Source organism: Corvus moneduloides, chromosome 28 (assembly GCF_009650955.1).
Source record: "Corvus moneduloides isolate bCorMon1 chromosome 28, bCorMon1.pri, whole genome shotgun sequence".
Lineage (NCBI taxonomy): Eukaryota > Metazoa > Chordata > Aves > Passeriformes > Corvidae > Corvus > Corvus moneduloides.
In genome coordinates this window covers 128,719-156,392 of record NC_045503.1, presented here as the reverse complement: position 1 = coordinate 156,392, position 27,674 = coordinate 128,719, and the positions used below count along the sequence as shown (strand labels likewise).

General features: G+C 40.3%; 1 protein-coding gene across 6 annotated transcripts in view; it reads left to right on the top strand.

Annotated features, from left to right (window-relative positions):
* Window positions 1–27,674, top strand: part of RANBP3 (RAN binding protein 3) — a 55,340-nt gene that overhangs the window by 17,141 nt on the left and 10,525 nt on the right. Inside the window, exons 3-11 of one of the 6 annotated variants that reach the window (XM_032092400.1) lie at window positions 5,108–5,311; window positions 11,179–11,215; window positions 11,303–11,344; window positions 13,891–13,962; window positions 16,609–16,674; window positions 18,157–18,249; window positions 19,358–19,461; window positions 25,271–25,390; window positions 25,953–26,056. In XM_032092400.1, coding sequence (XP_031948291.1) covers window positions 5,108–5,311; window positions 11,179–11,215; window positions 11,303–11,344; window positions 13,891–13,962; window positions 16,609–16,674; window positions 18,157–18,249; window positions 19,358–19,461; window positions 25,271–25,390; window positions 25,953–26,056 — 842 coding nt within the window. Of the gene's footprint in view, window positions 1–5,107; window positions 5,312–11,178; window positions 11,216–11,302; window positions 11,390–13,890; window positions 13,963–16,608; window positions 16,675–18,156; window positions 18,250–19,357; window positions 19,462–25,270; window positions 25,391–25,952; window positions 26,057–27,674 lie in introns of all 6 variants that reach the window. The other 5 variants (XM_032092399.1, XM_032092401.1, XM_032092403.1 and 2 more) reach the window with 5 other exon arrangements.

The window sequence follows — 27,674 nt, the reverse complement described above, 5'->3', positions numbered from 1 at the left end:
TGAGGAGCAGCTGAGGGAGCTGGCGGGGCTCAGCCTGGAGAAAAGGAGGCACAGAGGAGACCTTCTCACTCTCTACAACTCCCTGACAGGAAAGTGGAGCCAGGTGGGGGTCAGGCTCTGCTACCAGGGGACAAGGGATAGGAGGAGAGGAAATGACCTCAAATTGTGCTGGGGTGGTTTAGGTTGGATACTGGGAATTTCTTCGCAGTCTCTGAAAGGACTGTCTAGCCCTGGCACAGCTGTCCAGGACAGTGGTGGAGTCCCCATCCCTGCAGGGATTTAAAAGCTTGGGTGGATGTGGCACTTGGGGACATGGGTTAGTGGTGGAACTTGGCAGTGCTGGGGGAATGGCTGGACTCTGATCTTGGAGGACTTTTCCAACCTGAACAATTCTATGGTTCTATGATCTTTTTCTCCACTAGAAATTGGAAAATATTCAGCATGTTCCAGGACAAAGTTCATACTAGTCTGGAAACTAATTTTTTTAACTGCATCTTCCAGCTAAGGATGTATATACACGTGAATAAAACATCAGAACTTGCAGTTTGACATGTTTATTTAGAGGGGACAAAAAGTGCATGGTGTTCATAATGCTGCCTCTTAATTTTACTTTCAGTAAGGAGGTTTGAGTTGTTTTGTTTTGCAGTTAAAGACAGGATTAGTCTGTCCTTGTTTTCAATTTAGATGTCAATTAATAGTGGATGTCAAGTTGGCCGTTACTAAATTTGAGCGAGTCTGCATTTTCATGATTTTCATGTCTCCTTAACTCTTTGAGAACTGTTTTTACAATGTGTGAAATATAGTCTTGCAAATACCTGAACAGTAGTGCTGCTGTTCATTTTTCTAACAAGCAGAGTTTCTAGTGCTAACACCAGTTGGAAAATTGCATCAGCTTAAGACTCAAACTGATGAGATCTGAAAGTAATACAAAGTCTGAACCTTGCTATGTTAGGCATAGAGTATTTGTTACTCCATTATCTATCCAAATAACTTATTTATGAGCTAAGCTGTGCTTTTCATAGCACTTTTAAAATTAAATATTTAAATTGATGGATACAACTTATATATGTGCTTAATATTAGACACTTGTTTGACTTGTGTTTCTGCTCTGAAACTGACTTTAGCTTCTGCCGTAAAAAACCATTTCGTGGCAAGTTTCTGGACACAGGTTACTTGTAATTTTCTGATGTTAACTTTCAACATACATTTCTGAGGTGAAAGTATTGTCGTTTTTGGATTGACGCATTTTTAAGCAGGTATATTACCTCAAAAAAATTTAATCAGTAGCAGTGTAAAGAAACACTTTGTCCAAAAATATTTTTTAAGTAGTGTCATTTGTTCTGCAAGTGTGAACTTTGATAATCTGGTTGTTACTGATTGTCATCATGTAGGATCACTATGACTTCCCTAGTAACAGGTATAGGAAAAGGTAGATTCTCCACTCGGATTTAAAAATTTTTGCACTTGAAAACGCCACTGTTTATGATGTAGCTTGCACCTTGTCCTCTTCCTTCCACCAGCCTGGATTGGGGTATTGGTAGACTATAGAAAAGAACACTTTATTTCTAGTTTGTTGTATAACTAGTTTTGATCAGTGTACTGCTTTCCATATGTGAATTGTTAGTGGTGATCTTTTAAGAATGACTCTGAAAGAAGGTAAGTTATGTGATACTTGGGTCATGTTCCATACTGAAGTGGTACAAAAAGTTTAAGGGGTAACTGGGTTCTAAATGCAAAGGTTCTGGAGTGAATAAGGGGTTATGCTGTTAAATTGTTCTAGCTGTCATCATGGTCTTAACGATGGAGTTATAAAAGTAGGTATGGAGTTGTAAAAGTGATGTAGGTGACCAGAAGATGGCATTCCCAGGTAACCTGGAGAGCAAAATCATGAGTTTAAAAAAAATTTTTTTTGGTGATATGTAAAGTAGGGGTTAGTTGAAGTCCTGCTTTGATGCAGTGTTATTTGGAAATTCTTGGGTTTTGGTGGTTTGGGGTGGCGGATGACTAGAAAAGGTTCTTCATGCTGTGGCCACGACTTACAGGTTTAGGATGGTGGCAGAGAGAGAACTGTGAATGAAGTAATTTGTGTATGGAGAGGCAAACCATTCCCTTTCCCAGTCTGGCTCAGCATTGTTAGCATGGCTGCCAAGAGGCTTTGTTAGGATACCCAGTTGAACTGTGTTGTAAGTCCATAGTATACTTAAAAAGTTAAAATTTATGCTTAAGAGTTCATAAATGTGAATGTATTGCTGTACTTAAAAGAACAGTCCTGAAGGTATTTGGAGAGACAGTTGTGCAAGACAAGGCTTGGAGGAATGTAGAGAGGCTGATAAAGTCAAAGGCTGTTAGGCATACAAGCAAGAGTTGTCCTTGGCTCTAAGCAGGTAAAAAACGTGAAAAGATACACTGAGAGTAGTCTTTTCAGGCCATTGGATAGGGGTGCTAGGGTGAGGAAAATGAGGAAAGGAGTTGCAAATAGCTCAACTTAGAATTGGGAGGAAAAGCTGGTCCAAGAGTGCTTGTGCCAGTCTTTATTATTATTTCCTTGCCTATATTTGGTGATTGTAGTATCATGTGAGTCTTAGCTTTTAAGTATTCCTTCATGTCTCTCCTTATTTTCTGCACTGCTGAAGAAGCCAAATCTCCAAATAGACTTAGATGTATTTAGTCTGAGTGTGTTATTTTTAGTTTTAATAAAATAGATGTCGTTTGATCTGGCTGAGCAAGGTGAATTAGTGTAGGTGGCTTCCTAACATTATTCATCTCTCCCTTGATCTTTGCCATAGTGTTTGAGAGACAGGAACAGGTTTCTGTCAAGTTCTCCCTGGAACTGTATTTTATAAGGAATGTTTTATGTAGAGACAAGGAGGCTCAAGGATGGACACATTTCTCAGACAAAACATTCCAGCAAAAAGAGAGTGAACTGTTTAGCAGCTCCAAAGAACTTCCAAAAAGAGCTTAGATCAGAATTAATGAAGCTAAGAGACTAGGAAACACTTTCAATAGTATGCATGACTAAGGATTAAAATTAATTTTAAGAGCTCACAGTTTCCTTTGGATATGCTTTTTTGAGAATAGCTGTACAAACTTCTGCCTGGAGCAGTTCTGGTTCGCTAAATCCTTGAGTCCTTTGTTGGTCTTGTCTTCCATGACTTAAACCACATACTATTCACAAAATTCTGAAACTTGCAGTAGTTTTTGATTTAAGATATTTTTTCTAATATAATTTTATATTTTTAATGTATTTATATATTGGCCATGAAATTCTTATCTTGGATTCAGATTTTTCTTCATGGAAGTGGTGATTTGCAATAATTATTTTTTGTTTGTTTCTTTTGTGGGTCTTAAAGCAGATATTCCAGTCTTGCTTAGGATAGAAATCAGATTTATGCTTATTTCCACTTTTTGAAATGCTTGACACCAAGTATTTCAAGTATTACAGGAGTTATTAAAATCTGTTGGATGTTTACTTAGCCTACTTTAATATGTTCTAAACTGTGTCGATATAAATTACTTGCAAAATATGTTGTCATTTCCACTTGTGTTTAGTACAAGTGTGTATTGAGTATTCTTGCCTCCTCTTCATTATTAGCAACTTTTTGAACTGTACCTAGAAGTCAGTGTAAATTTCTGGTAAGGCTCTTTTTCTTTTTTTACATATATTGTAAGTGCTACGGCCAGCTCCAGGTAGCCTTTTCCTTCTGTTCTCCCCAGACGAAAAGGTAAGGATAGGTTGCTAGACTGCTAGATTTTATTAAATGTTTGGTGACAAAATGTTTCTATAACTCTTCTCATTCTGTGGGATTTTAAGTCAGTGCTTGGGTCTGTTATTAACAACTAAATATTAAAACCAGATAACTTTGACAGTACAGAAACCCAGCATCCTGAACTTTTACCTGACATCCATCGTGTTATCCCCAGTAAATATATTTTGACTATTTTGAGCTTTAATTATAGTAATTTTTTGCATGATAAAATTTCATGTATTGCTGGCTTTTAATAATTGTTTCTGTTATGAGGACAGGACAACTCTTACATGAAGAACTTGGGGCTCTTAAGTGCTGCTGTTTATTTTTGAGGCTTTTGCTTACTTTCTTGCGTGGACCTGGGCAATGATGAGCATTTTTAGTCTCTCTTTTTTTTCTACCAAGTGTTTTCTGGGAGCAAGCCAAGGTTGTGTGCTTTTGAGTGCCATCTTCTCCTTACTGCTTGATTCTTCAGATACTTCAGCATAAGATGCAGGGAAGCTCAGCCCACCGATTGCAAGTGAGAGCACGTCCTTGCCCTGCATGTTATCCATGGACTATAACGTAGTCCTTAATCACAATACAGTTGTTGGTGCTCAAAGCCTTTTTAACTTTTTCATTCTTTAGACATGTGCAGAATATGATAAATGCTTAACTTTTGTTGTACAAGCAGGGATGTGCAGCATTAAATGATATGAAGGAATGAAAACTCTATGGCAAAAGTTCAGCAAATACCAAATCCCATTAGGGTGCACTAGTTATCCTGTTACCTCCCTCCTTGAAATAGATTGAAACTTGTTAATTTATGAAAAAAAAGCATTGGTGTTTTTTCTCAGGTAATTCACTGTCACGTGAATATGAAAGGATCCTGTGTCCTGTGTGAATGTTAAAATAATTAATTTCTGTGAGAATTTTATAACCAATCACACCTCCCTCAAATGTGGGCTGAAGAAGCAGTGAAGGACACTTATTTACAGTAATTGTCTAATTTATATGTCTGAATCTGCGGGTAAAAGCTGTCAGCTGTCCTTCAGTCCTTGAGAGGGGAGAGGTTAAACCCCACCAAGCCTGTAGCTGGCAAAATCCTCTTTGCTGGGGACACAGATGATTTTGGTAACTTTCGAAAGAGTGCATTTGCTCCAGCTGAGGCTTTTTGCAGGGAGGGGAAGCTGATTCTGTCAGCAGGTTCTGTTACACAGTTTCCATGTATTTTAATTGGTGTCTCAGCGACAAGCAGCTCCTTCTGCCATACAGTGAAAACAGTGAAATTTAAAAATGGATTAGCAGATCCTCTCACTAGGACGACCAATCTCTCATGTTGCAGCCTTGCATTGAAGGGACGTTGTCTTTTCTGCTCACAGTCCCCTGCAGAGCAAAAAGCTTTGTCGGATTCAGGCGAGGACCCCCAGGGAGAGGTTGAGCCCCCCTACCATGGTCTGGGTCACACAGAACCAGCTGGTGAGTGCGACTCTGAGTACCCTGCTCCTGCTGTGGCCTCAGTCAGTGCTACCCTGAGTCCTGCTTCTGAAGCCCAGCTTGCTCCTATTCAACAGGAACTGGCAGGGGTAAGTGTCAACCTACCACGTACTTCTGCTGCTGAGGGGATTAGAGGAAAAAGTCCCTTCCACTAGGTAGAATCCATTCTGTTCACTGTAGGAAGTGCAAATCACAGTCTCTCTGGTTCTTTGATCTCAAGTGGAACCCTCGTTCCAATTAGAAGAAATGAAATTTGTGAGTCTCCCTAGTATAGCGTAACTGTAGAAGACACCTCAGCTATTTTAAAATTTAGGGTGTAAACTGTGTGTATGCTAAGGGTAAGAGCACTTCTAAATGAGTGAGAAAGCGGGTCTATATTTGAGGCATTTGCTTCAAGCAGTTAGAGGAGAGCTCTTTGTTCCCTGTCTGGGTTATAATGCTGCAGCTTGACAAAGCGAGCAGCTAATACTGTTTCCACTGGATACGTCATGCCAACCTGTAAGGTATTTAACAGCTTAAAGGCACCAAGCATCAGAGCAGAGTTTTGAATTTGGGTGTTTTGAGTGGGGAGGAAATCAGTACCTTGTGGAAAAGCTGTCAGTGCTCATAATTTGATTTTTCTACTGGTGATGTAGCAAAATCTTCTCTGAAAGATTGGATGACTAAATGCTACCATACAGTCTTTCAGAGCAATTTTAAGTGTTCCTAGTCTTTCTGGTTGGTGACCGTGTTTTCTTGGTGCAGGTGAGTGTCACTGTTCACTCTGTCATCACACCCTAGGCAAGTGCTCTTTGCTAGATCTTTGTCTGTTAAGGCTCCTTCACCCAATACCTGCACCCTTTTCGTGCACTGGTTGGTTTGGGTTTTTTTTGTCCAAGATTGTCATGACAAGGTGCAAATAGCTGTAGGTTAAGTACCTCTCAGTGTTCAGACTGTTGCGTGGTTACCTGCAGAAACCTTTCTGTTTCAGTTTCTTTTCTGAAGGTTAAAATTTTCAAAGGTTAGTATTTTAAAATATAGCTAGTAAACATGTGTGGAAAATCACGCACTGAAAAGCCAGTGTCCGTAAAAGAGACAGAGGAGTCCTGCAACTTTATTCGAATAAAGGGAGAGAGTGCACTGGGGCACACGCCCGCGGGGTTTTCTCTCTCCAGGTCTCGGAGGGCGCAGCCTCCTTTTATCCTGCACTCCCGGCCGCAGGTTGCCCTCTTCCTTTCCCCGTTGGCTGAGGTACCAGGAAGGTGCAGCCTTCCCGAACCGCCCACCACAGTCCCCCTTGAAGCTGGCATTTTATCCCGAAGTTCAGAAGTTCAGGCCTGTGCAGACCCACTCGTCTGTTTCAGGAGCCGAGCTCCCCGGGCTCTGTAATGTGAAAAACGAGGTTCACTCTTAGTAAAATTTTAAGGAAAGCTTAATAAAAGGGACAATTAGGAGACAACAGCAAAAAGAGTATTACGGCCGGGTGCTTTGGCAGAGATCCAAAGGCACACCTCTACATCCAAAAGATCGTCTTTAAAAAGTGCATCTCTTACTGCATATTCATCACCATCATGCATAATTCATTCATTCTTTGGAGTTGCTAAGTATCATCCCATCAGCCTTATCTTCCTCCTTGGCTCCATTCCGTCTGGTTTTGGGTTTTTCTTCTGATAAGATTCTCCAGGAGTGTGAAGATCCCCCCTCATCCTTCCCAAACTGACCACACAAACAACAGACATTCTACACCATTACATTACAGAACCTAGGCAAAGCCCCCCCCAACAATAAGTAACATGCAAAAACCAACATCACAATACATTCGTAACAATTATGTAATATGCAAAAAGCCAATACCACAGTACATTCATAACAGTAACAAACCTGCTGCTTGAAGTCAGTAGAGACATTAAGACCCCCTTCAAAGATGTTAGCATCTGTGCCCTCACCCATCGAATTGTTTGTAAAGACATTATCACACATCTTTCCTATCGAACATAATCACAGACTTTATCTCAGTTTTCTTTCATTTGAAATTGCAGTGTTACTAGAACTGTCCTAGAGAACTGTATTAACCAGACTTCCAGGAACACTGCAGCAAGTGGTTATCTTCATCTTGTTCTTAGAGAGCAGAAAATCTTACCCCAGTTAACCCAGTTCTGAAAGAAACTTATAAACCACAAATGCTGTTGGGGATCATATGCAGAAATTAGTGGCTGTACAGAACAGCTGTTTCAGCATTCTTCTTGACTCCGTTCAGTTAAATGTACAGAATTGTACAGTACTCAGTATGGGCATTCTGGTAGATCTCCATAGTGTAACTGGCATGCGCTGGCAAGCACTCTTCAAATTATCCCAGTGTCTTACAGCAAAACCATCCCTTACCTTGAAATCTAGAGAAGGTTGATGCATCTTAACAGTGCTTGTACTGGTTTGCTGGAGTGGCAGTTTTCATGCAGTCTTCCCAGGGTCTGGGGAGACAGAGGAATTAAGACAGAAGAAAAGACACTGCATATTTCTTGTTTACTTGTTTGTACACAAAGAGGCAGATATTTTTGATACTACATTAATTTAGTGTGGCCATAGGTACAGCCCCTTGCAGAGCTGATGGTCATGTCCTCTTTGCTAGCCCACACCTGCCTCCCACAGCATGGGGCCATTCCAGCAAGACTGCTGGTTAAGAGGTTCTGGAACAGCTTTTTAACAAATCATGGCAGTTCTATGATGCCTGTGAATGTGCTGAGTGTCTGGACTGCGGACTTGCATTACTGTGCTCTGGAGTCCTTTATATATGACTTTTTGCATCTTAAAATGCATTTTCAACAATGAACACTAGAAGTGTACTCTTAGAGCTTTCCCTGAATTACACTGACCTTTTCTGCTTTACCCAAATTCTCCCTTCCTGTCCCTGTTTCTGCTCACTAGTGTGAATAAGCAAAAACTGACAAATTTGTTGAAGTTTTGAAGTTCTTCTCTTAGCTTGGTGTAACAGCTGTGTGAGGAAATAGTGTTTGTATTTAGTTAATTACTGTGAGTTACACTTTTAAGAAGCAGTTGGTAGCCTTTATGAAGGTAATTTCCTTAACTAGAAATGTGTCATAATTGTAGGAGCCTCTATTTATGCATAATTGTAACTTTTCTCTAGCTGGATTTCTGAAAGCCGGGGGCAGAGGGAATAAGTGAAAAGTGGCTTCTGCTCTTAAATGGGAAAATTCTAGGTTGGATTTTGCTGTTACTAGTTTGTGGCTCGTCGGCATCTAAGTCCAAGGAACTGAATGGACATAAACTGAATCACCTTGGTGGTTTCTTACAGGATGAGATGGTCCTGCCTTTTGTTTCCATTGTGTGGGATACTTGTGTAAAGCACAAGTGGTGTTGTGTTGCTGTGAAGTGCAGACTGAGTAGGCCGAGAAGAGAAGCGTAAAATGGAGAGGCTGGACTGCTGTTCATTGGCACTAAGTGTAATTTGCTGTTTTTCCAGTCTGTCAGGCTTGTTGTGCATATATTCCCCTGTTTTTTTGTCTAGTCTATCTGGCTTCCTCCGAAGCAGCACTGCTAAGCAATTCTGGCTGCAGTGGTAACTTACATTATCTGTGGCTTCATAGAAAAGTGAAGCTTATGCTAATACAGTACATCTGTGTACCCCCACCCCCACGGAATCTACCCTGGCACCTATTTGTCCAAAGGTGCATAGCTTTAATCTCCCAAAACTCTTGGACTAGGAAGCATGGAAATAACTTGGAGCAGATTCTCTGTTCTGCTTTGCCCTTAGTAGGGTACAGAGCTGGTTTTGGATATTGATTCCTGTTGCCCACTAAACATGGTGATGGTACATTAGTTGTACTTTTCAGTTATGAAATTACAATGATATGATGATTTGAGGCTTGTGCTGTATAGGTTTGACTTTTTTTTTCGTCTGTGTTACTTGAGCATTGAGAATGAAGCATATGTTAGTAACATCTTAAGGTTTTGACATTCAGGTGGAAATCACTTGTTTATTTTTGAGGATTTTTGCATGCAGAGATCTGCAGTTCCACTCATGCAAATTTCTTTACCAAGTATTTTCTTTTTGCTTTCAGGATTTTTGATAAAAGCTGAAACAAATTGCTTGCATATGTGACAACACTTTATGTGCAAAATGGAATATTTTCTGAGTTCAGATGCTGGTTGCTGAAATACATGATATCATGGTTTTCCATTTTAGCCTCATCTTTTGGGAAACTAGTGTATGTTGGCAAGGGCAGTGACTAGTAAGACCACCTTCCGGTAGTACCATGGACTACTTGACTAATTATGTAGGAAGAGCCATGGGTCATCAAATGCAGTATTAACGTGGCTGGGCTGATAGGTGTGTGTGAAAACAGGCAGTTGCGTTCCAGAACTGTCAGTAGCTCTTATTCCCAATGCTAAAGGTTTCAAAAGTACTCAACTAGGATGCTAGTGAGGTAGCTATACTTTTCTATGAATGTAAAGCAAAACAGAAAAGCCCTTAAAAGTAATTAAATAGGTAAAGTGCAGTGTAAGTGGGGTTTTATTAGCATTTAGTGGAGTACTGATAGTACAGTATTATCTGGGTTCTAAATGTATTGCAGTGCTAAATAGAAAGTTTTGCACTTTCTAGTATCCTTACACCCAAGGTATGCCTCAGATGTCAGTCCTGTGCAGACTTATACAGTCCTTTTGTGTGTCTGCCTGCTCCCAGTGCCCAAGTGGGCCAAATCATGGTGGGGAAGGAGCTTTGGGGCTTCGGTGGACTCTGCCCATGAGCTGCCATTCCTCCATTTATCAGCCAAGCTCTGAAGTGAGACTGAGTGAAGGGGAGGTGTCTGTCTGCATGTCCTGGGACAGGAGTGGGATGAAAGGGTGGTGCTGGACTAGGTTGATGTCGGAGCTACCGGAAAGGATGGTGTAGCCAAGATGGGAGTCTGTCTATTCTTCCAGGTAACAAGTGATAGGACAAGAGGAAATGGTTGAACATTTAGATTGGATATTAGGAAAAGCATGTTCCACAAAAGGGTTGTGGAGCCCTGGAACAGGGTGCCCATGGCAGTGGTGGAGCCATCATCCCTGCAGGGATTTGTAAGATGTGTGGATGTTCTAGCATTGGGCATGGCAGTTCTGAGGGATCTCTTAGCATTGGCAATCTTAAAGGTCTTTGCTAGCCTAAGCAATTTGATGATTCTAAGATGTTTTGTAATGAGATGAAGATGCTGATGCTGCCCTGATCGCCTTCTGTAGTGAAAGGATTCTGTCATGGGGTTATTTTTTGAAGGAGCAAGGGAGATTATATTAGTTGAGGAACTGGCAGAGCAGTAGGAGGAAAGAGCCATAGAAATTGTCAGAAAATATGTCAAACCTTTGTTCAAAGACTTTTTGAATATTTGTGATAGTTGGTAGCCTGTGATGCTTCCTTTTTTGTTCCTGATACTGTGGAAGATGTTAGGGGACTATCCATTGCTAATTCAAATAAAAATACTATTGTACTGGTTTATAGAGCATACTTTGAAAAACATTCCTCCAATGCTATCATTTTGTTGAAGGAACTAGCATCACTTAGAGTAATTAGGTAAGGTGCTTTGGAATGAACTCCCAAACAATGAGTATGTTTATGTTGAGCTTGAAACTTTATGATATTTTTAAAATCAAACCAGTTTTGAAAACTGTCATTTTCAAATTTTCAGTATATAGAAAATGTAACTGTAGTAATTGTTACACAGTCCCTAAAGATATTAGTGCTTGGGATATGAATTTTCAGAAATTCTATTTGTAAATGAAATATTTTGAATTAATTGTATTTGATAGTATCTGTGAAACTCTGTATGCTTACGTGTAAGTCACAGAAGATTATTGCATTGAGTGTGTATCACTGACAGTAAAGAAAAAAAATCTCCCAACTGATGCTTAAAACATTTGGATCAATCTGAAGAGACTGAAATGTTCAGTATGTGATCTTTGTTTGATCGGTGTAATCTGATTTCAGAGATCTGCAGATGGATCAAGTCCAGAAGATGGAGATGGTAAGAGATTTTATTGTAAAATTAAAAGCCACGAGCATGTGTCTTGCTGGGATGTTTTGCATTTTCCTAATAGTTTTTTTCCTACAGAATCTGATCGAGAGGATGGAAGCTACTGTCCACCTGTAAAACGTGAGAGAACTTCATCTTTAACTCAGTTCCCTCCTTCTCAGTCAGGTAAATGTTGCTACAGTATTATATATGAGGGATGGTTTTCCTTCCTGGGCGTTCTTTTTCCAGTCATGTAAGCAATCTTATTACAGTGTTTTGTGCTTTGGATTAAGACCACAGCAACCATGTACTCATGTTAACAAATTTGGTGAAGCCCAAAGGAGTTGGTAGATAGTTTTTTAAAATGTTTTCTATCTGTAAGTTTATGTATATTTGTAGTTTCAGCTTTCACTGTTGTGCTGTTAAATTGCAGAATTAACCAGAAATCTTCTTGATTTGTTGTGATCAGGTTGCTTCTTTCCAAATTTATATAAGTGCTACCTTTTTCTTAGTTACTTGGCTGCCAGGGAAAATTTTCAAGTCTCAGCTCATGTTTTAGTCCTTTTCTCTTCTCCCATTTCTTTTAAAATGGAGAGGATTCAGTGCATTCCTGAAACACTTGACAAATGCACACAGCCTCTGTGTGTGCACAGTCAGGGCAGTGAGATCACTAGGGTAAATTCATGCAGTTCACTTGCACAGGAACGGTCATGTTTGGTATTTGTTCACCCACAGGAACAGTCTTGATTTGTGCCTTCTCTCCTCACAGATCATATGAAGGTTTTAGCTTCAGTCAATGGTTATTTTAGTTGAGATATGTCAGTGTTTGAGGCAGATTTGGAGACTGCTACTTTATTTCTACCATCTTAGTTGAAATAAAGGAGGTGAAAAACCTTGAAGGAGAGAACAGTAAAAAAAAAAAATTCCTCTCATATGCAGCACATTCTAGAGATGTGACTAAATGATGAAAGCCTGGTTATTTTGATTTTAAAGAAATAAGTGACTATGAAGTCCAAAATGTAGTTGCTGATACTTTATAGGCACAGTATTCTAAATTCATGCACCAGTGCTAGTCAGGGGAAGAAGCCCTTCTCTTTCAGATCCCAGTTTTCTGGTGTGCAGCTCAGTGGATCTCCAGATGCCATCCTGTGAATTGAGTGACCAGCATTGCTGCTGTCTGCTTGCCAACCACTCTTAGTAAAGGAATGCACAAAAATAACCAATACAGGGTTTTGGTCGGTAGATTTTCTGTTAGAATAATAGCATGTGTATACCCAGGTTCCCTATAATTTTTAACACTTCCATTCTGCAATGTCTTTGTCTTAGAAGATTAGAATCTCTATGCTAACATCTGTTAAGAAGTGGAGGAAAACAATTTACTCAACTCTTTCATGGTTAAATACTGGATGTTCCAGGAGACCAGTATCTTTTCTCAAGCCTCTGCTTAGCTAATGTATTTTGACAGGATATGGTGACTTAGTCCCTGATGCCTTTGTTCTCTTCTGATGTGTGGTGTTGTCAAGCAGTGACAACTTTGATTTGAATTGCAACTTCCATGAGAGCCTCTTTGAATATTGTTGACATCATTCAATGGCTTTGGTTTCCAGAAAAATCTTTTACTTTTCCACCTTTTTTTTTTTTTTGGTGGGGTTATGTTTCTCTCAAGAATAGGGAAATTTTACTTATATGAAAACTGTGTCATGTTTAAGCTTAAGGCAGACAATAATAAAAAGAGAGAAGGTGGAATTAAAGGGAATATGAAAAATTACTTAAGACAATTATAAAAGGCAAATGCTACATCTTTTAGTACAGTGGTGTTCAGAGATGAGCTTCATTTCTCTTTTCAACATACTTAAGCTTTTTCTACAGCCATATAAAAGCTAAAAGAGCTAATAAATACTGTTATGCTTTTCCTTGTGCAAAATGATCTATTGGAGAAATCGGTCTCCTTCTCTGATTGTCCTATTTCATAAACTGGATTGTGATTTTTGTATAACACCAAAAGTACTAGAACTGCTGGACAGCACCTCAACCAAGCTCCCTATTGCTTGCTTCTTTAGGTCCCAGCAAAGGGTGGGAAAGAATCACTGTCCTTTGCCTGGTTTTTCAAACATATTTTCCCTTTTGTTGACTGTTATGCTGCTGAGGTGACATCTGACAGTACTCTGATGTGCTCTCCTCTGTTTCTATAGGAGTTTTGTCTTTGCAGGGCAGTTGAAACCTAAGTTGCCTCTTGGTGCAGACAGTGCTGTCCATCACAGCGCACTCCTACTCTTTAGCAGACATTACACACCTTTCTGCTCTCTCTCTGCAGAGGCCTTTTGAAATGGTATTATACATTTTGGAACGCTCTTATATAGTCTAACACCACTTCTAATTCCTAATTCAGATACAATTCATATTGGGAACCCTGTATTTATATATTCCCTTTAGAAAAAATGAAATTGTTCTTCTTTTTCAGGAGGCACTGAGGGGATTTTCTTTCTGTTTCAGGATGCACTGAGGGGATTTTATGGACAATGACTTGTTTGCTACTTTGGCTGTAATATTGTTTTAGTTTAGAAGAAATAAAACCAAAATAAAACTAATTACTAGAAAGTAATTTTCAGTTTGAAGTCTGGGAACAGGTTTATAATAAAGAAAAACGTACACAACTTCCCTTTTTAAAAATTTTTCCTTGACTGCAGTAACAAAGAACAATGTCTTTATGCCATCAAGCTTCTGTGAACCCTCTACAGGCAATTCTGACTCAGAACCAGGTGAGCTTCCTGATTTTTTCTGCTTTTTTCTTGAACTGGTGTTAATTTGTCATGATCAAAAGTACCTGATACTTCAGAAGTAATACCGTATCTGTGAGAATGGAAGTGATGATGGTTCTGATCTTAGAACTGTTCTCTTGCTCACTTACTTCATTGTTTGACTTCACCTTGCTGGAGGTAATTAAAATACTACCAAAATTGTTAAATGTGTTGGGAGTAATGGTAGAATACTGCAGTATGACCCTTTCCTGCTAGCCCCACAATAAAACCTATGGGAAATTTTCATTTGTCTACTTTGGAAAACTGTTCTTCTGTACTGGAAAGCAAAACAACCATAATGTATGGTCATGATTGTGTTCAGCTATGACCTCTGAGCCTTGTATTGACAGAACTGCTCATTTTGTTAGTCCCCATAGTTCTGGTTCCGTTTGTATTGGTATCAGTGTAGTGCACGTCAGTATCCTATGCTTATAACCAAGCACAGTGAGACTGTAAGATGCTGAGTTGTGTCATTCTGAATACAGATCTTAAGCCCCTAAAAGGAAAAAAGTATAATTATTCTTTGTAAGTTCTTAGGAACTCGATTTTTAATAGCTTAGATTTATTTTTTTTTTTTTTTTGAGATTTTGGTACTTTATTTAAAAGCCATAACTGTAGTGAATGCAAGCAAAGGAGTTTATTTTATCTTCATACTACAAAAGCATTAGTGAAAGCTAATGGTATTACAAGAAATTAACATTAGGCAATTAAGTTTAACTTAATTTATGATAATTAGCAGTTAGATAATCATGTCAGGGTTTGACACTGGCTAAAAGCTAGGCACCCATGAAAACTATTCACTCGTTTTCCTCTGCTATAGCTGAGCAGAGGAGGGGAAAACAAAATGAAGGCTTCATGAGTTGAGATAAGGATTAGGGGAAAAACACTCTAAGGCAAAACAGGTTTAAAACTTAAACAGTATAAAGAAAATTTGTTACCAACAGAATTAAAAGTAAAAAGGGTAATGAGAATGAAAATAAACCTTTGAACACCTTTTCTTCCCAGTCCTTTTCTCTTTCCCACCGACAGCGCAGAGAGACAAAGCATGGGGTCTTTAGTCAGTTTGTCCCTTCTAAAAATCTTTCTTCAGTTCACTTAGGGAAAGGAGTTTTTTTTTTTTCTGCTGTGTCGTCGGGCCCTTCCTATGGGAGACAGTTCTCTGTGAACTTTTCCAGCCTGTTTTTAACTTTCATGAGTAGCAGTCCCACCTGACCTGCTGCAATGTGAGCCTCTCCCACAGGCAAACAGTCTTCCCACAACTGTTTTGTGTGGTTCATTAGTTCATGGGGTGTAGTTTTTTAAGGATGAGCTGTTTTAGTTTGGAGGCAAGGGTCCTCTTTCTCTATCTTCTTCTCTCTCTATTCGAGTTCCTCACTGGATTACAGCTTTTCAGCATCTGTTCACTCCAGCATGAGTACTTGTTCTCACGGGCTGCAGGTGGATCTCTGCATCCCCCCATGCACTTCATGAATTACAGGGAAACAGTTTGTTGTGTTATAGTCCTCACCACAGCTTTGTAGAAAAATCTCAGCTCTGATGCCCAGAGCACCTCCTCCCTCTCCCTCACACGGATCTTAGTGTTGCCATGTAGTTCTCCTCACATCTTCATCTTTTCCTTTTCTTTGACTCAGGAGAAAATTGTTGTCAGTGGGTTCATTTGTTCTTCAAGTTCTATCAATTGGAAGGTTCTTAAAGGGTTTTGCAGTGCTGAAGAGTAGTTTTCGTCTGGGCTCCATATTGGGGAATTGTTCGCCATGCCCTTTGCTGTCGGCCACATGGTCCGTGCTGGCACTGCGTGGGCAGTGCTGGCTGCCGCAGCGCCGGCTCTATTCAGCGCCTCTCTTCATGCGGGGTGCCAAAACCAGAGAAGCTGTTGCCATTGCTTCTGTCTTCCTGCTCACAACGCTGGCTAAAAGTGGTTAAACAAGCAAAGTTCATTGTGAGCCGTGCCTAGATAGCGGCCACCATGTGGCCACACCACGATCACCCCCCGGCAGCTGCCTCACCACCCCTCAGGAGAAGAAAGAAAATGCCTGCGTTTTTTTCCCTTCTTAAATATGTCATCACAGAGGCATTACCAACTTCTCTAACTGGGCTGGTAACCTGCCTGTTGTCAGAGCCTTCAGCAATTGGCTCTGTGCCAGACATAGTAGACGCCTCAGGCAGCTTCTCCTGCCCACCAAAAAACTAGGCTGTTTTTAAACTAACAGAACTTGTTAGCAGCTGTCATGTTCAGTCATACTTTTGATTGCTCTTTCTTCAGTTTGATTCTCACTTAAAACTTTATTATCTATATTAAGTCCTTCACAGAAGGAGCCCCGTTTCTCTGGTGAACAGTCTTTTTCCTGTTTCTCCTGATAAAAATTTTGAATTTTTTGCTTAGTGACGTGTGTTTATCTGTGATGTATATTTGCTGTGATGATCACTGGAAATTCAGGCTTCTTTCTTTCAGAAGAGAATTTGTTCTTTGGAAGTCTCTTAATAACTTTGCATATTTATAGAACTTGTGGGTTGTTACAGTGGGGAAAACATGAGGAATTGTATGACTGAATGAATATTAGAAATATGTTACAGCTTTGTCCTTGTGATTTTGTATTTCACTTCCAGAGGAAAAGAGCAGTGGATTCCGGCTGAAGCCACCAATACTTATCCATGGTCAGGCACCTAGTGCAGGTGAGTTCACTGTTTACTGCAACAGTACAAAGAAACCAGCTCAAGCATTTTATTTAGTTTGTAGTTTCATCAACCTGCTATTGTAAATAGATAGTGGCAATACCTATGTGTCTGCAGAAAAAAATCTTGGCTTCTCTAGGGTGGTTGTGCCCATATCCACTGTGTAACGTGTATGGATGCATCCATGTTTTGCTTGGCTCACCTGTGCCTGTCTGAGGTGCATCTCCCAGTTGTCACTGCTTAGCAAACTTCTGTTTGTGCTTGGAGTAATCCTGCAGTCAGTGAACTCAATTCCTTTGGTAGCAAACTGGAAGAAAAAGGGTGTTCCAGGAGTGCCTTGAGCAAGTTCCAGCCATTACTGAAAGTTCAGTCTGGAACCAGGCCAGGGCAGTCGGAAGTGTCAGAGAGTGCCCACTTCTGCTCTCCCTGGCGTTTGGCAGCAGTGTGGGTGGCAGGTCCTTGATCATGCCTGTTCTGCACTACAGGTTGGCTATGACTGAGTTCCCTGTTCACTGATGTAGACCCAGCCACTATCAGAAAGACATTAGTATTACAGCTCCTTAGGAATTTGAGGGGGGCAAAAAACAAACCCAAAACTATTTAGGTAATGAAAGCTATTGCTTCATAACTATATGGAAACTTCATTTCACTTGCAGAAAGAGTGGTAAATTTAAGAAAGGAACAAGCTTTTTTGAGCTTATGAACATTTGAACTTAAGATAGCTTTATATTCTGATGTCATGCCCTTTGAATATGGGTGGCCTGAAATAGAACTAATTGCTATGAGTGAGTTCTGTTGCAGTATTTTATTGGATCAAGAGTTCATCTTGACTTTTTTCAGTGAAGAAAACTGAACCTTCTGGGCTTGCCATAACCTTCTAGAGCTGATGTTACAATGTTTGGGGTTTTTTTAATTAGGTTGTTTAAGGTCAATTAGCTTTTTGAATCATAGCAGAATTAGAGTTATAGTGCTGTGCATCTTACTATAACAAACCAAAGAGGCCAGGTTAATTCAAAAAGCTAAAAGGTTGTTAAATGACACAACACAACTATTGCAGTACCAATATGTTTGATTGTATGAATAAAAAAAAAAATCTTTTACCCATATCTGAAAATGACTTCATTGGAAGGAGAAAAGAAGACTTGAAAGTGTCTTTATTTGAATAAAATGTCAGTGTATAAATAGCTGTACTGTTCATTTCTCTTACATATTGGCTTTTATTTCTGGATCAGTAGTAAACTTTCATTCTGTGGATTAGGTAGACAATACATTTTAAAATGTCTTTTAAGGCTAGGAAATAGTCGTCCCTATTTGGGACTAACTCTTTTGAGGCTGAGTGAAGGATGGAAAAGTAGGGAGTAGAAGCTTTTCTAGTGTCTGTTTTTTCATTGTGTGTTCTGTTGGAAGCAGTTAGAGATTAGATGAAGCTGAATTTTCCAACTTTAAAGCCTTATAGTTCTTGAAAAAACTTTGAACTTGCAGGTCTCCCTAGCCAGAAACCGAAGGAACAGCAGCGAAGTGTGCTCCGTCCAGCAGTATTACAGGCACCACAGCCGAAAGTTTTCTCACAGATGGGTAAATAATGCTTTTGCATTCTAAATACAGTGGAGAGAGAACAAAAGTATTGAATTTGTTTGGTGTAGTAGTTTGGTTTTACTCAACACCTACGTTGGTTTTTCTAGTTTTCTCCTTTCAGAGGAGAAACATCTTAAATGGTAAGTGTATCTGTATTATGTGAGGGATAACATAGTGGAATCTTCAGGTCTTGTGTAGGATGACTGTGATGTTGCCAGACTTCTAACTTTGCTGTAGTCTAAGCTTGAGTTTTGGAATAAAAAGACTTCTAAGGATGTGATATAGCAATCTCAAATGACAGCATTGACCATGGTGTAATAAGCTGTTACTGGTAATTGATCAACAGTAAAGTACCTAAATCAATGAGAGGTGGCTCTGGGCTTGGGGACCATTTTGGAGTTGGGACTTTGACGTACAATTTTAATTCTGAATATAGAATTTTAGTTCTTAAGTTTGGTCATTCATATAATGCTTGTTGTATTATGGAATTTGATATAGCTGATGGAAATAGGCATGATTAAAGTCTGGAAGTTAAAGGAAAAAAAACTGTTTAAAGTGTCCATGTCTCCTAAACCCCATGTTCCCCCAGCCTGATGCCATTTGTTATGTGGAAGTTCAGTTGAACAGAAACAGGAGTAACTTCAGTTAATACTGAATCTGGGATAGAACCAAACATTTCTAGGTTGATTTCTTGAAGTGCCTCCTGACACAGATTGGATTCTCCAGAGAACTTAGTATTGGGGTACACATTTTCAGTGGGAGTTCAGTATGTGAGCAGGTAGATCAGTCTGAAGACAAGCCCTGCTGGCTGTGAACTGTATTAGATTGGAGCAGGATGGTTGCTTGAAGTTGTATCTGTTGAAGTCCTTACAACATTTGTATAGATTAATTTGCTGACTTGGTTTTCTGCATTTGGAATTTTGATTCTGCTAAGAATTGCTGAATTGTGGTCTTCATGTCTCTTGCAAAATACTATGGGAACTTTTAGTTTACGTAGCAATGTTTAATGGACTTAAACAGAAGACTGCATGTAATTTGTGTAAGAAAACTTTTATGACAGTCTAAATATCTAGAGAGTTTATGTAATTTCTTTCTTTCCATGTTGCAGTTCTCAGCAGTGGCACCAATGGTGTAAATATCCCTCCAGATTCTGCAGCCACATCAGAATCACCAAGTGATGCAACACTGAAAAGTTCAGACTCTGAAGACAAGGTGAGTTGGAGAAGGAGACTCAAGGTGCCACATAAATATTCTCTGAACAGAGTAAAAAGCCAGTGGCAGCACATGAATTCCCTACAGGAAGTGGACAGTGCCGGTAATGAGGGGCTGAAAAGCTTCACCTAGAGCAAAAGACATCTAAGTGCATTGGAAGTTGTTTATTGGCTGTCATGAAAGAAAGATAATGAAATATTCACTTCCAGTTCTGTGTAGTGTGTCCAGTCCTTTCCTTCCTTGCAGGTTTTGAGCTAACCATGAGCATTTGAAGGTCTTGATTGATAGCATGAGGAGGATGTTTGGGGTATTTTGAGTGTGGGTGGATTTTTTGGTAGCTTCATTAGGCAGTTGTTCGCTTTTTGTCCCCATATTGAGCATAGAAATAATGTTGCTAATACAAGAGTATGGAACAGTTTACTTGAAATTCAAGTGTTAATCCTGAGTATGCAAGCAGAAACACTTGCAGTGTGAATGGCTTTTAAAGGTTTAGTGATAGGCTACTGCCACAACTAAGTAGCAATAAATAAATTGAATGCACCCAGGGTTCCAACATGTACCAGTATGAAAACTGTGGGACATGCTTGTAACCCAGCTGTGTATGTCATTAGGGACACCCTTTATCTGCTTTTAACATCCAAAAGTCCTCTTAAGTTTTTTAATCAACTGACCTTGGAGAAAGTTTTCTGGTAGAAGAAAGCTCTTAAATCTGGTTGCTATGTATAAATGGTATAAAGCTTCATAACTGAACATTTGCAATTTTACCAAGGATTGTGGTGAAATATTCTATTGTTTTGGGATTCGTAGTCAATTTCGTCTTCCTGAAGCTTTCTAGCAGAGCTAGAAGTCATTTGAGTTCATGGAGTAGTTGTGTTAAGTGCTGGAGTCTCTGCAGAATATTAGATGGCTTGATGAGAGTGAAAGGTTACTTCTGGAATTGTTTTATATTGGTAATTGTATATGCAAATCTGTGGCATAGATTTGGTGTACCACAGAGAGCGAGCTTCCTTGTGAGGGCAGGTATATGGTATTTGCAGTGTTACATGAGCACGATCTACCTTTGTTAGAGCAGATGTGAGTCATGGTCTTATTTTACTGGCAGAAAAGATTTTTCTTTGATGTCTCTGTCTTGTGCTTATACAAGGTAGCAGAGTGGGAATGTTCTTAGTCTGGTGGTTGTCATACCCTGAGCAGCTCTGTGGCAACTTCTACTTACCTGGTCTCTGACTTGAAAATCCCTAGGAGGCTATAGGAGCCTAAGCAACATTGTCCTCAGATGGGTACAAGCTACAGCCTTTGAGCCAACGTTTCTTGACTGGTAGGAGAGTCTGGTAGCTGAAAGTTGTCAGATGTGCAAGGACACTTGATAGCCCTCAGCCTTTTTTGGTAGCAGGGAGATGCTGATCCTTATCCAGAAGGAAGAGGACGTGTTGAGGAAATCCTAGGCTAATGATTTTTCCTTGTGTTCAATAGAATGCTCCTTTATGCTGTGTATCATTCAGTGGTGAAGGACTACTCCCAGTGATCAACACTGGCCCATTTCTAATTGCAAGCAGAAAAAGGATGTATTTGAAATGCCAAAATTAGAATCTGAAGGCAAATGATACAACTAGGTTATGCAAAGGTTGTCCCTTAAACATAAAATGGGATTTGTGAAACTCTTGGACCTAATGTTTTGCTGTTTTCCTACTGCTTTTCTTGACCTATGTGATATGTGCAGGAGGCACCATAGCTGGCACGTGGAGGCAATAACACTCTACTTGAGAAACTAACAGAAGGAATCGGAGATCTGTGTTCAGTGATGGTTCTGTAACCTCACTGGGATCATGGATACAGGAGGTTCACTTGGACAACTGGAGTACTGCATTAGATACATAAGAGCTTTTTAGGAAATAAAGCAGGAAAGAGACCAGAATGGGTTCCAGTATGCTAAAAGAAGGTGTTTGAATGCAGAGGCTTTGTTTTGGGAAGGCACTGAATTGGTCAAGGCTTTATAGATTAAGATCAGAGGGGAAGCCAACAAGAGGGAGATTAAAATGAATCTTCACCAGATTTAGACTGATCAAGTAGAGAAAGTAACTGAAGCCCTTGAAGAACTAGAAGCTTCACAATTACAGGTCTTGGTTCTAAAGGAGAACTTAAGTACTTGGACACCTGATAAAATGGCAACGTGTCCTGGTAGAAATACTCCAGAATACTCCTGGAGATTTTAGGAATAAGTTGATGAGAGTATTTGCATATGCTGGGTGAGTTGACATGGGAGATATTTAGCTGTACCTTGGTATTCACAGCAAAGAACTGGCTAGAAATACGAAGGTTGAGAGTAGCTGTCATTGCGGCATCAATGAGATGGAGTTTGAGATCCTGGGGGATCTGGGGAAGATAAGTAGCAGAATAAAGATCCAGACTTCAGGAGAGAGGAGTTCAGCTTATTCATCAAGCTGGTTGGTAGGATTCTGAAGGACAGCAGGGCTCATGAGAGCTTGTTACCTCCATGGACAACCACCTTAGAGAATGAATAGTTTATCCCAAAGTGCATGAAATTGTGCAAGTTTGGCAGGAGGCCAGCGTGTATGGGCTGGGAGCTCCTTAAACCCAGAAAGAGAATGTGCATATAACTCATGAAAGCAGTCAAGACACCTGAGAAGTATACAGAAGGATTGCCTGGGTGTGTGGGAGAGCTGGGAAAGTCTAAACTTAGCTGGAGTTGGAAATGACAGGGAATGAAAGGGCTGCAAGCAAGGCTTCTACTGGTGTTGGCAGCAAAGGTAAAATGAAGGAAAATTGTAGGCCTTCTGCAAAATGTTGAAGGGAATCTAGTGAGGAAGGACATGAAAAAAATCTCAGGTACTCAATGCCTTTGTCTTGTTTTCTACTGAAGAGATCTGCTGTCAGGTCTACCAAGTCCCTTTCTTTAGGTGAAGTTTGAGGGAGTGAATTCTTACAATAAATTTGCTTAAGGACTGTTTTAGTTTGACATATACAAGTCCATGGGACCAGATAGGATGTATCCATGGGTGTGGAGGGAGAGCCGTGATTTAACCCCAGCTGGCAGCTAAGTACCATGGAGCCACTTGCTCACTCCCTCCACTCAGGTGGGATGGGGAGAGGAATCAGGAAAAAAGTAAGGCTAGTGGATTGAGATAAGAACAGTTATTTAACTGTTGAAACAGAGTAAAGTATAATAACAATTGCAATGAAAAAGGGAGAGAGAGATAAATAATACACAAAGAAAACAAATGATGACCAGTACAGGTGCTCAGCACCTTCTGATCTGTGCCCAGCCTGTCTCTCAGCAGCAGTTGGCCCCAGGCAGCTCCCCCAGCTTACACACCGGGCAGGATGTTCTGTGGCATGGAATATCCCTCTGGCCACTTTGGGTCAGCTGCCCTGGCTGTGCTCCCCCCCAGCTTCTTGTGCAGCTCCTCGCTGGCAGAGCATGAGACTGAAAAGTCCTTGACTTGGGGTGAGCCCAGCTGAGCCACAACCAAAATATCAGTGTGTGATCAAGATTATTCTCATCCTGCATCCAAAACACAGTGTTGTACCAGTGTTGTACTGGGAAGAAAATGAGCTCAGGACAGGGAGCTGGGGGTTGCTAGTGTGAGACTCTAGAGTGTTGTGGTACTGTGGAGGGTCCCCGTTACTGGGGAAGAAGAGAACGTGGCACATGTTTCCAAGAACAGCAAGAAAGAAGTTCCAGGAAAGTAGAAATTGCTCGGCTCCTTCCTCTCCCTTTGTGGTGAAGGAGTCGTAGAATATGAGGCACCTTAAAGGGATTGAGAAGAACCAGCCTAGCTAAAACAGAGACCAACCTGACGGGTTTTTTACCCTTTGAGATTATTTGCTTTGCAGAGAGCCCTACTTGTTGATTTTGCCTTTAAACAAGATCTTTGTATGGTCTGAAGTATCACTGTCATAGCCAAAATGGAGAGAGGTGTACTGGTTGGGTGGAATTTAAAGTGGGTGAAAAACTGGCTAAAGCAAAAAGGTGAGCTTTGAGGGTAGCAGCCAGTGGTTGGAAGTGTGACAAGTGTCAGTCCCTGAAGGCACTCTTTAAGAGTATTCTGTTCAACATTTGCACAAACAACCTGACAAGGTGGAATAAATCTTAAATTTGTGGATACCAGTACACTGTGGGAAGGGGGAATGGCCAATATGTTGGAAGGTAGGGGCTGTTCAGCAGGATCTCAGCAGGTTAGAAAAACAAGCTGAGAAAAACTAGCTGATGGTCAGCAAATGCAAAATTCTGTACCGAGGGTGAGAGAACCCATGTGTCACAAGGACTGCAGAAGGACTGGCTAGAAAGCAGCTGTGCAGGCAAGTCTTGGGGATCCTGATACTGCATGGAAAGTGTTGAGACAAGTTCTCACATGCAGAATTTATTCGCAGATCTATAGCTGATAATATTGCTTCTAAGGGTGACAGTTATTTTTATGTTGGAGGAAGGGAAATCAAAAAGGGAAAACTTCACATTGGCCAGCCATAAAGACTAGTAATGGGTTCCCTAGACAGGCATCTTCCCCCTGAGTGTCCTCTCCAGTGGAGCAGGTGGTACCCCCGATGTTCTTCCCATAGTAACTATATAGTTTTCTTCAGAGTATGCTCAGACTTCCTGTGGTTTTGGGGTTCTTTTCTGCTTATGGTGCTGTTGATGCTGATGGGAGTGTGCTTTGCTGAGGGGCAACTTCTGTATATGGATCACTTGTGAGGCTTTGTGTGTGTGTAGTGTTGGGTCTTCCCATCAGTGTCAAAAGCTATGGGGTAGGAAGTTAGGACAGAAGTGGAAGGGAGTGATTCCCCTGCAGGTTGCAATTGCTTTCCAACACTACTTTAAGGGTTTGTAAGTGCAGGGCTCTGAGTACAGTGGAACAAGAACTACAGTGTGGGAATATTCAGGAAAAGTGCCACCACAGCAGGTGCCGGAAGAGGTCACAAAGCCACTTGTGGAAGGCAGGTGGCAGAGGTGCAGAATAGAAAGTCCATAGCAGAACAAAAGGTTTAGGAACCTTCAGATGCTGTGCAGCAGTGATGAACCATAGGTCTAACATGAATAAGTAGCATATCCTTTTATTGATTAAGGGAACTTATGGTCTGCTTTACTAAAACTGCAGCCATTAAGTTCAGGAAAGTGATCTTTCCCTTTTTGTGCCACTGGGGGATGGCATCAGGAATACCATATATAGTTTGGGGCTTGACAGTATATGAAAGACACTTAAAAATGACCGAGGGGACTAGAGGCTGGAGCTCAGGATGTGGGATGAAAGAATGAAAAAGCTGAGTATGTTCTTCTTGGACTAGGGCAGGGGAATTGGATTGTTTCCCTCAGCTCTCAAGTGGTAGGCAGCGGCAAGATAAGAATGAAATTAGGAAGTGTCTGTCAAACAGATGAGAAGCTGCAGGTGTGATGTGAAGGGGATTCCAGATGAGTTTTAGGACAAAGCTATCATACTTAGTGTAGTTGAACATTGAACCAGACTACCAAAATGTAAAACTGTCACATGTGGATTTTTTGAAACTTGATGTGAGATCTTGGGCAGTCGAATATATGTTTGAAGTTGATGCTGCTTTGAACACAGTTTGGACCAAATGGTTGTTAGAAATTCCCTTGAACCTTAACTATTCTGTGATTTGCTAAGAAAAACACTTAAACAACAACAGAGACATTATTTAAATGCAAAATGTGCCTTGTAGATCTGGAAGTGTTATTGGCTTGTCATTGTAAATTAGTGTGTGACTCACCTTGTTGTAAGGTGTTTTTATTTAGAGAAACTCAACTTCTTAGGCTACATTTTTTCTATTTCTTTAGGCAGCAGAATGTCAGAAAAAGGAGTCCAACAATACTTCAGATGATGACAGCTGTGAGAAGGCTGAACTAAATGCACAGCAAGCATTTGTGTTTGGGCAAAACTTAAGAGATAGAGTTAAGGTAAACACGTGTTTGTTCTCTTGACTAAGAGTTTATGAAGTACTGTGAAGCTACTATATGAAAAGGTTAAAACCTCCATGTATATATGTAAAATTAAAAGCTGTGAACACAGTAGAGTTGACTGTTCAATAAAATTAGTCTTCTGGACATTTAATAAATGAATTCTGTTAAGTAGCATAAGAAGCTTTTTCAAAAATAAATGCATCTACTGCAATCATAACTAACAGCTAAAGCTCACTACAATGTAGTGTTTTCTCTTACCTTTTGGGTTAGAATTAAGTTGAAATGTTGTCCTAAGATGCTTCCATGCAACCAAGACTTCACAGAAAAGATGGAAAAATGGGGCAGCCTGGGCTCAAACTTGTGCACAGAATAACTGAGTTGGATTGTTAGTACTCTTATTGAAGACAGGTTTGCACAGGTTTCCTAGCATAATAAAAGAAAGTGTAACATTGGGACATAGACTTACCTTGTTTTATTGTAGAAGGTATTTGTGGATGGAACTTCGTCTTTGGAAAGAATGAGTTGAAAAGCTATTGATACATACTTGTTCTTTTTCTAGCTAGGAGATGAAAGTGATGAAACTGCTGACGTGCAGAATGCTGGCCTTCTGACATCAGATACACCTTCTGCAACAAACTATTTTCTACAGTACATCAGTTCCAGGTGAGACTACAGGGAAACCAATAGAACAGTTCTCCTTACTCTTTATTGAAAATTCTTTATGATTCTGCTCTTTATTGGATGCAGGGCTTAGACTGGGTCAGTGAGCAGCCAGGCTTCTGAAGAATGAGATGGCAGTCTTCAGATCTTGGGGAATCCTCAATCATCTGGTCAAGGGAGATGCATTTGATACTATTTATTTGACCACATCCTCACCAAAACCTCTTCAGAGAACCAACAAGCATGAGATGAGAAGTCTTCTCATGAATGATTAGAAACAGTGATGGACTAAATTTGAGCTACCAGTAGAATCCTGTGGAGATCTGCACTGTATTTGTGTTGTTCAGTATGTTTCATATATGATATGGATAAAAGGAAGAGTAGTTAAAATTTTTTCATGATAGTAAGCTTTTCAGAGTAATGTAGAGGGCCTGTATGAATAAGTAGGAGCCTAACTGTGGGAGTATTTTGAAAGAACTTCTGATGAGGCAATAACATCAGAAGAAATGTGATGTATAGGTAAAGAGAGGCAGCCAGGAGAAAACTGCTAATCCTGTCTTACGTAGTGATGAGCTCTGAGCTGACAGCCTTCACTTGAGGCTGAGGTAGTGATACAGCTCTGTGAAAATGCTAGCTTCGTAGTGGTCAAAAAAATGAAGTAGTGTACAGAATGAGTAGAAAACAGAAGATACAGAGCTGTGAATTCAGGTAATAACTGGAAAAGCGTGAGAGGAAATCCCACCAAGAGTGATGATGTAGAGCAACATCTCTGCTCCTGGAGTAAGCTGAAGTTCAGATTATTTGAGGCCATGAAATAGTTGTAGGAAAAGCACCAATACATTCTTGCTTTGTCCTTACATTTGGCATTTTTAAGATCCTGTTGTTCACCATGCAGTGGGCAGTTTTGCAGTCCGATGAACTTTTGATGCTGAACTTTTCAGATGATGCACTGGAGAGGTAGAGAACACCTTTGCCCTCTTGATGCCAGGTCAATGTCTTTACAAGAGAGAGTCAGATTTGTTCAATCAGATTTGGCAGACAATAACTACTAATATGTGACCTTCAAATACTGAAATACTTTTTTCGTATTTTCCAACTCACATGACATTTCCTGTAATTTCATTTGAGTGTTTACTTTGGGAGGATTTATTCATGGTGAGTCAATTTCCAGAAACCTAGTTTTGGACTTGTCTTAAAAAAAATAGTTTCTCTAAGGGGAGTTGGCTCTGATTTTCAGCTGAGATGGCAAAGCATTATGGTAATCAACTTGTAAAAGGAAACTCCTCCCTTTGTGTAACACTGTCAATTCTTTAAAAACTGTAAATGTGCTAGGTTGCATAGCAGATGCTGGTAGGCCACATTGGGTTCCCTGTCGACATTTAGAGCTCAGAAATGTGGTATTTAATTCCCTTAGTAGGTAGAGCTGTCTTCCACTGAGGATCTCCTCTGTTCTAGGAATCCCCTTATTCAGAAGTAGCAACTCTACATGCACAGTTTAAAGGTTTGTTTGGTTTCACTTGAATCATGTTGATGTGAGTCCCCATTTTCCAAACCTGGTGAAATGCATGTAGGCTTGATTCAGAATGGTCTGCCTTTTGTATGTTCACTTCGTGAGCAAGCT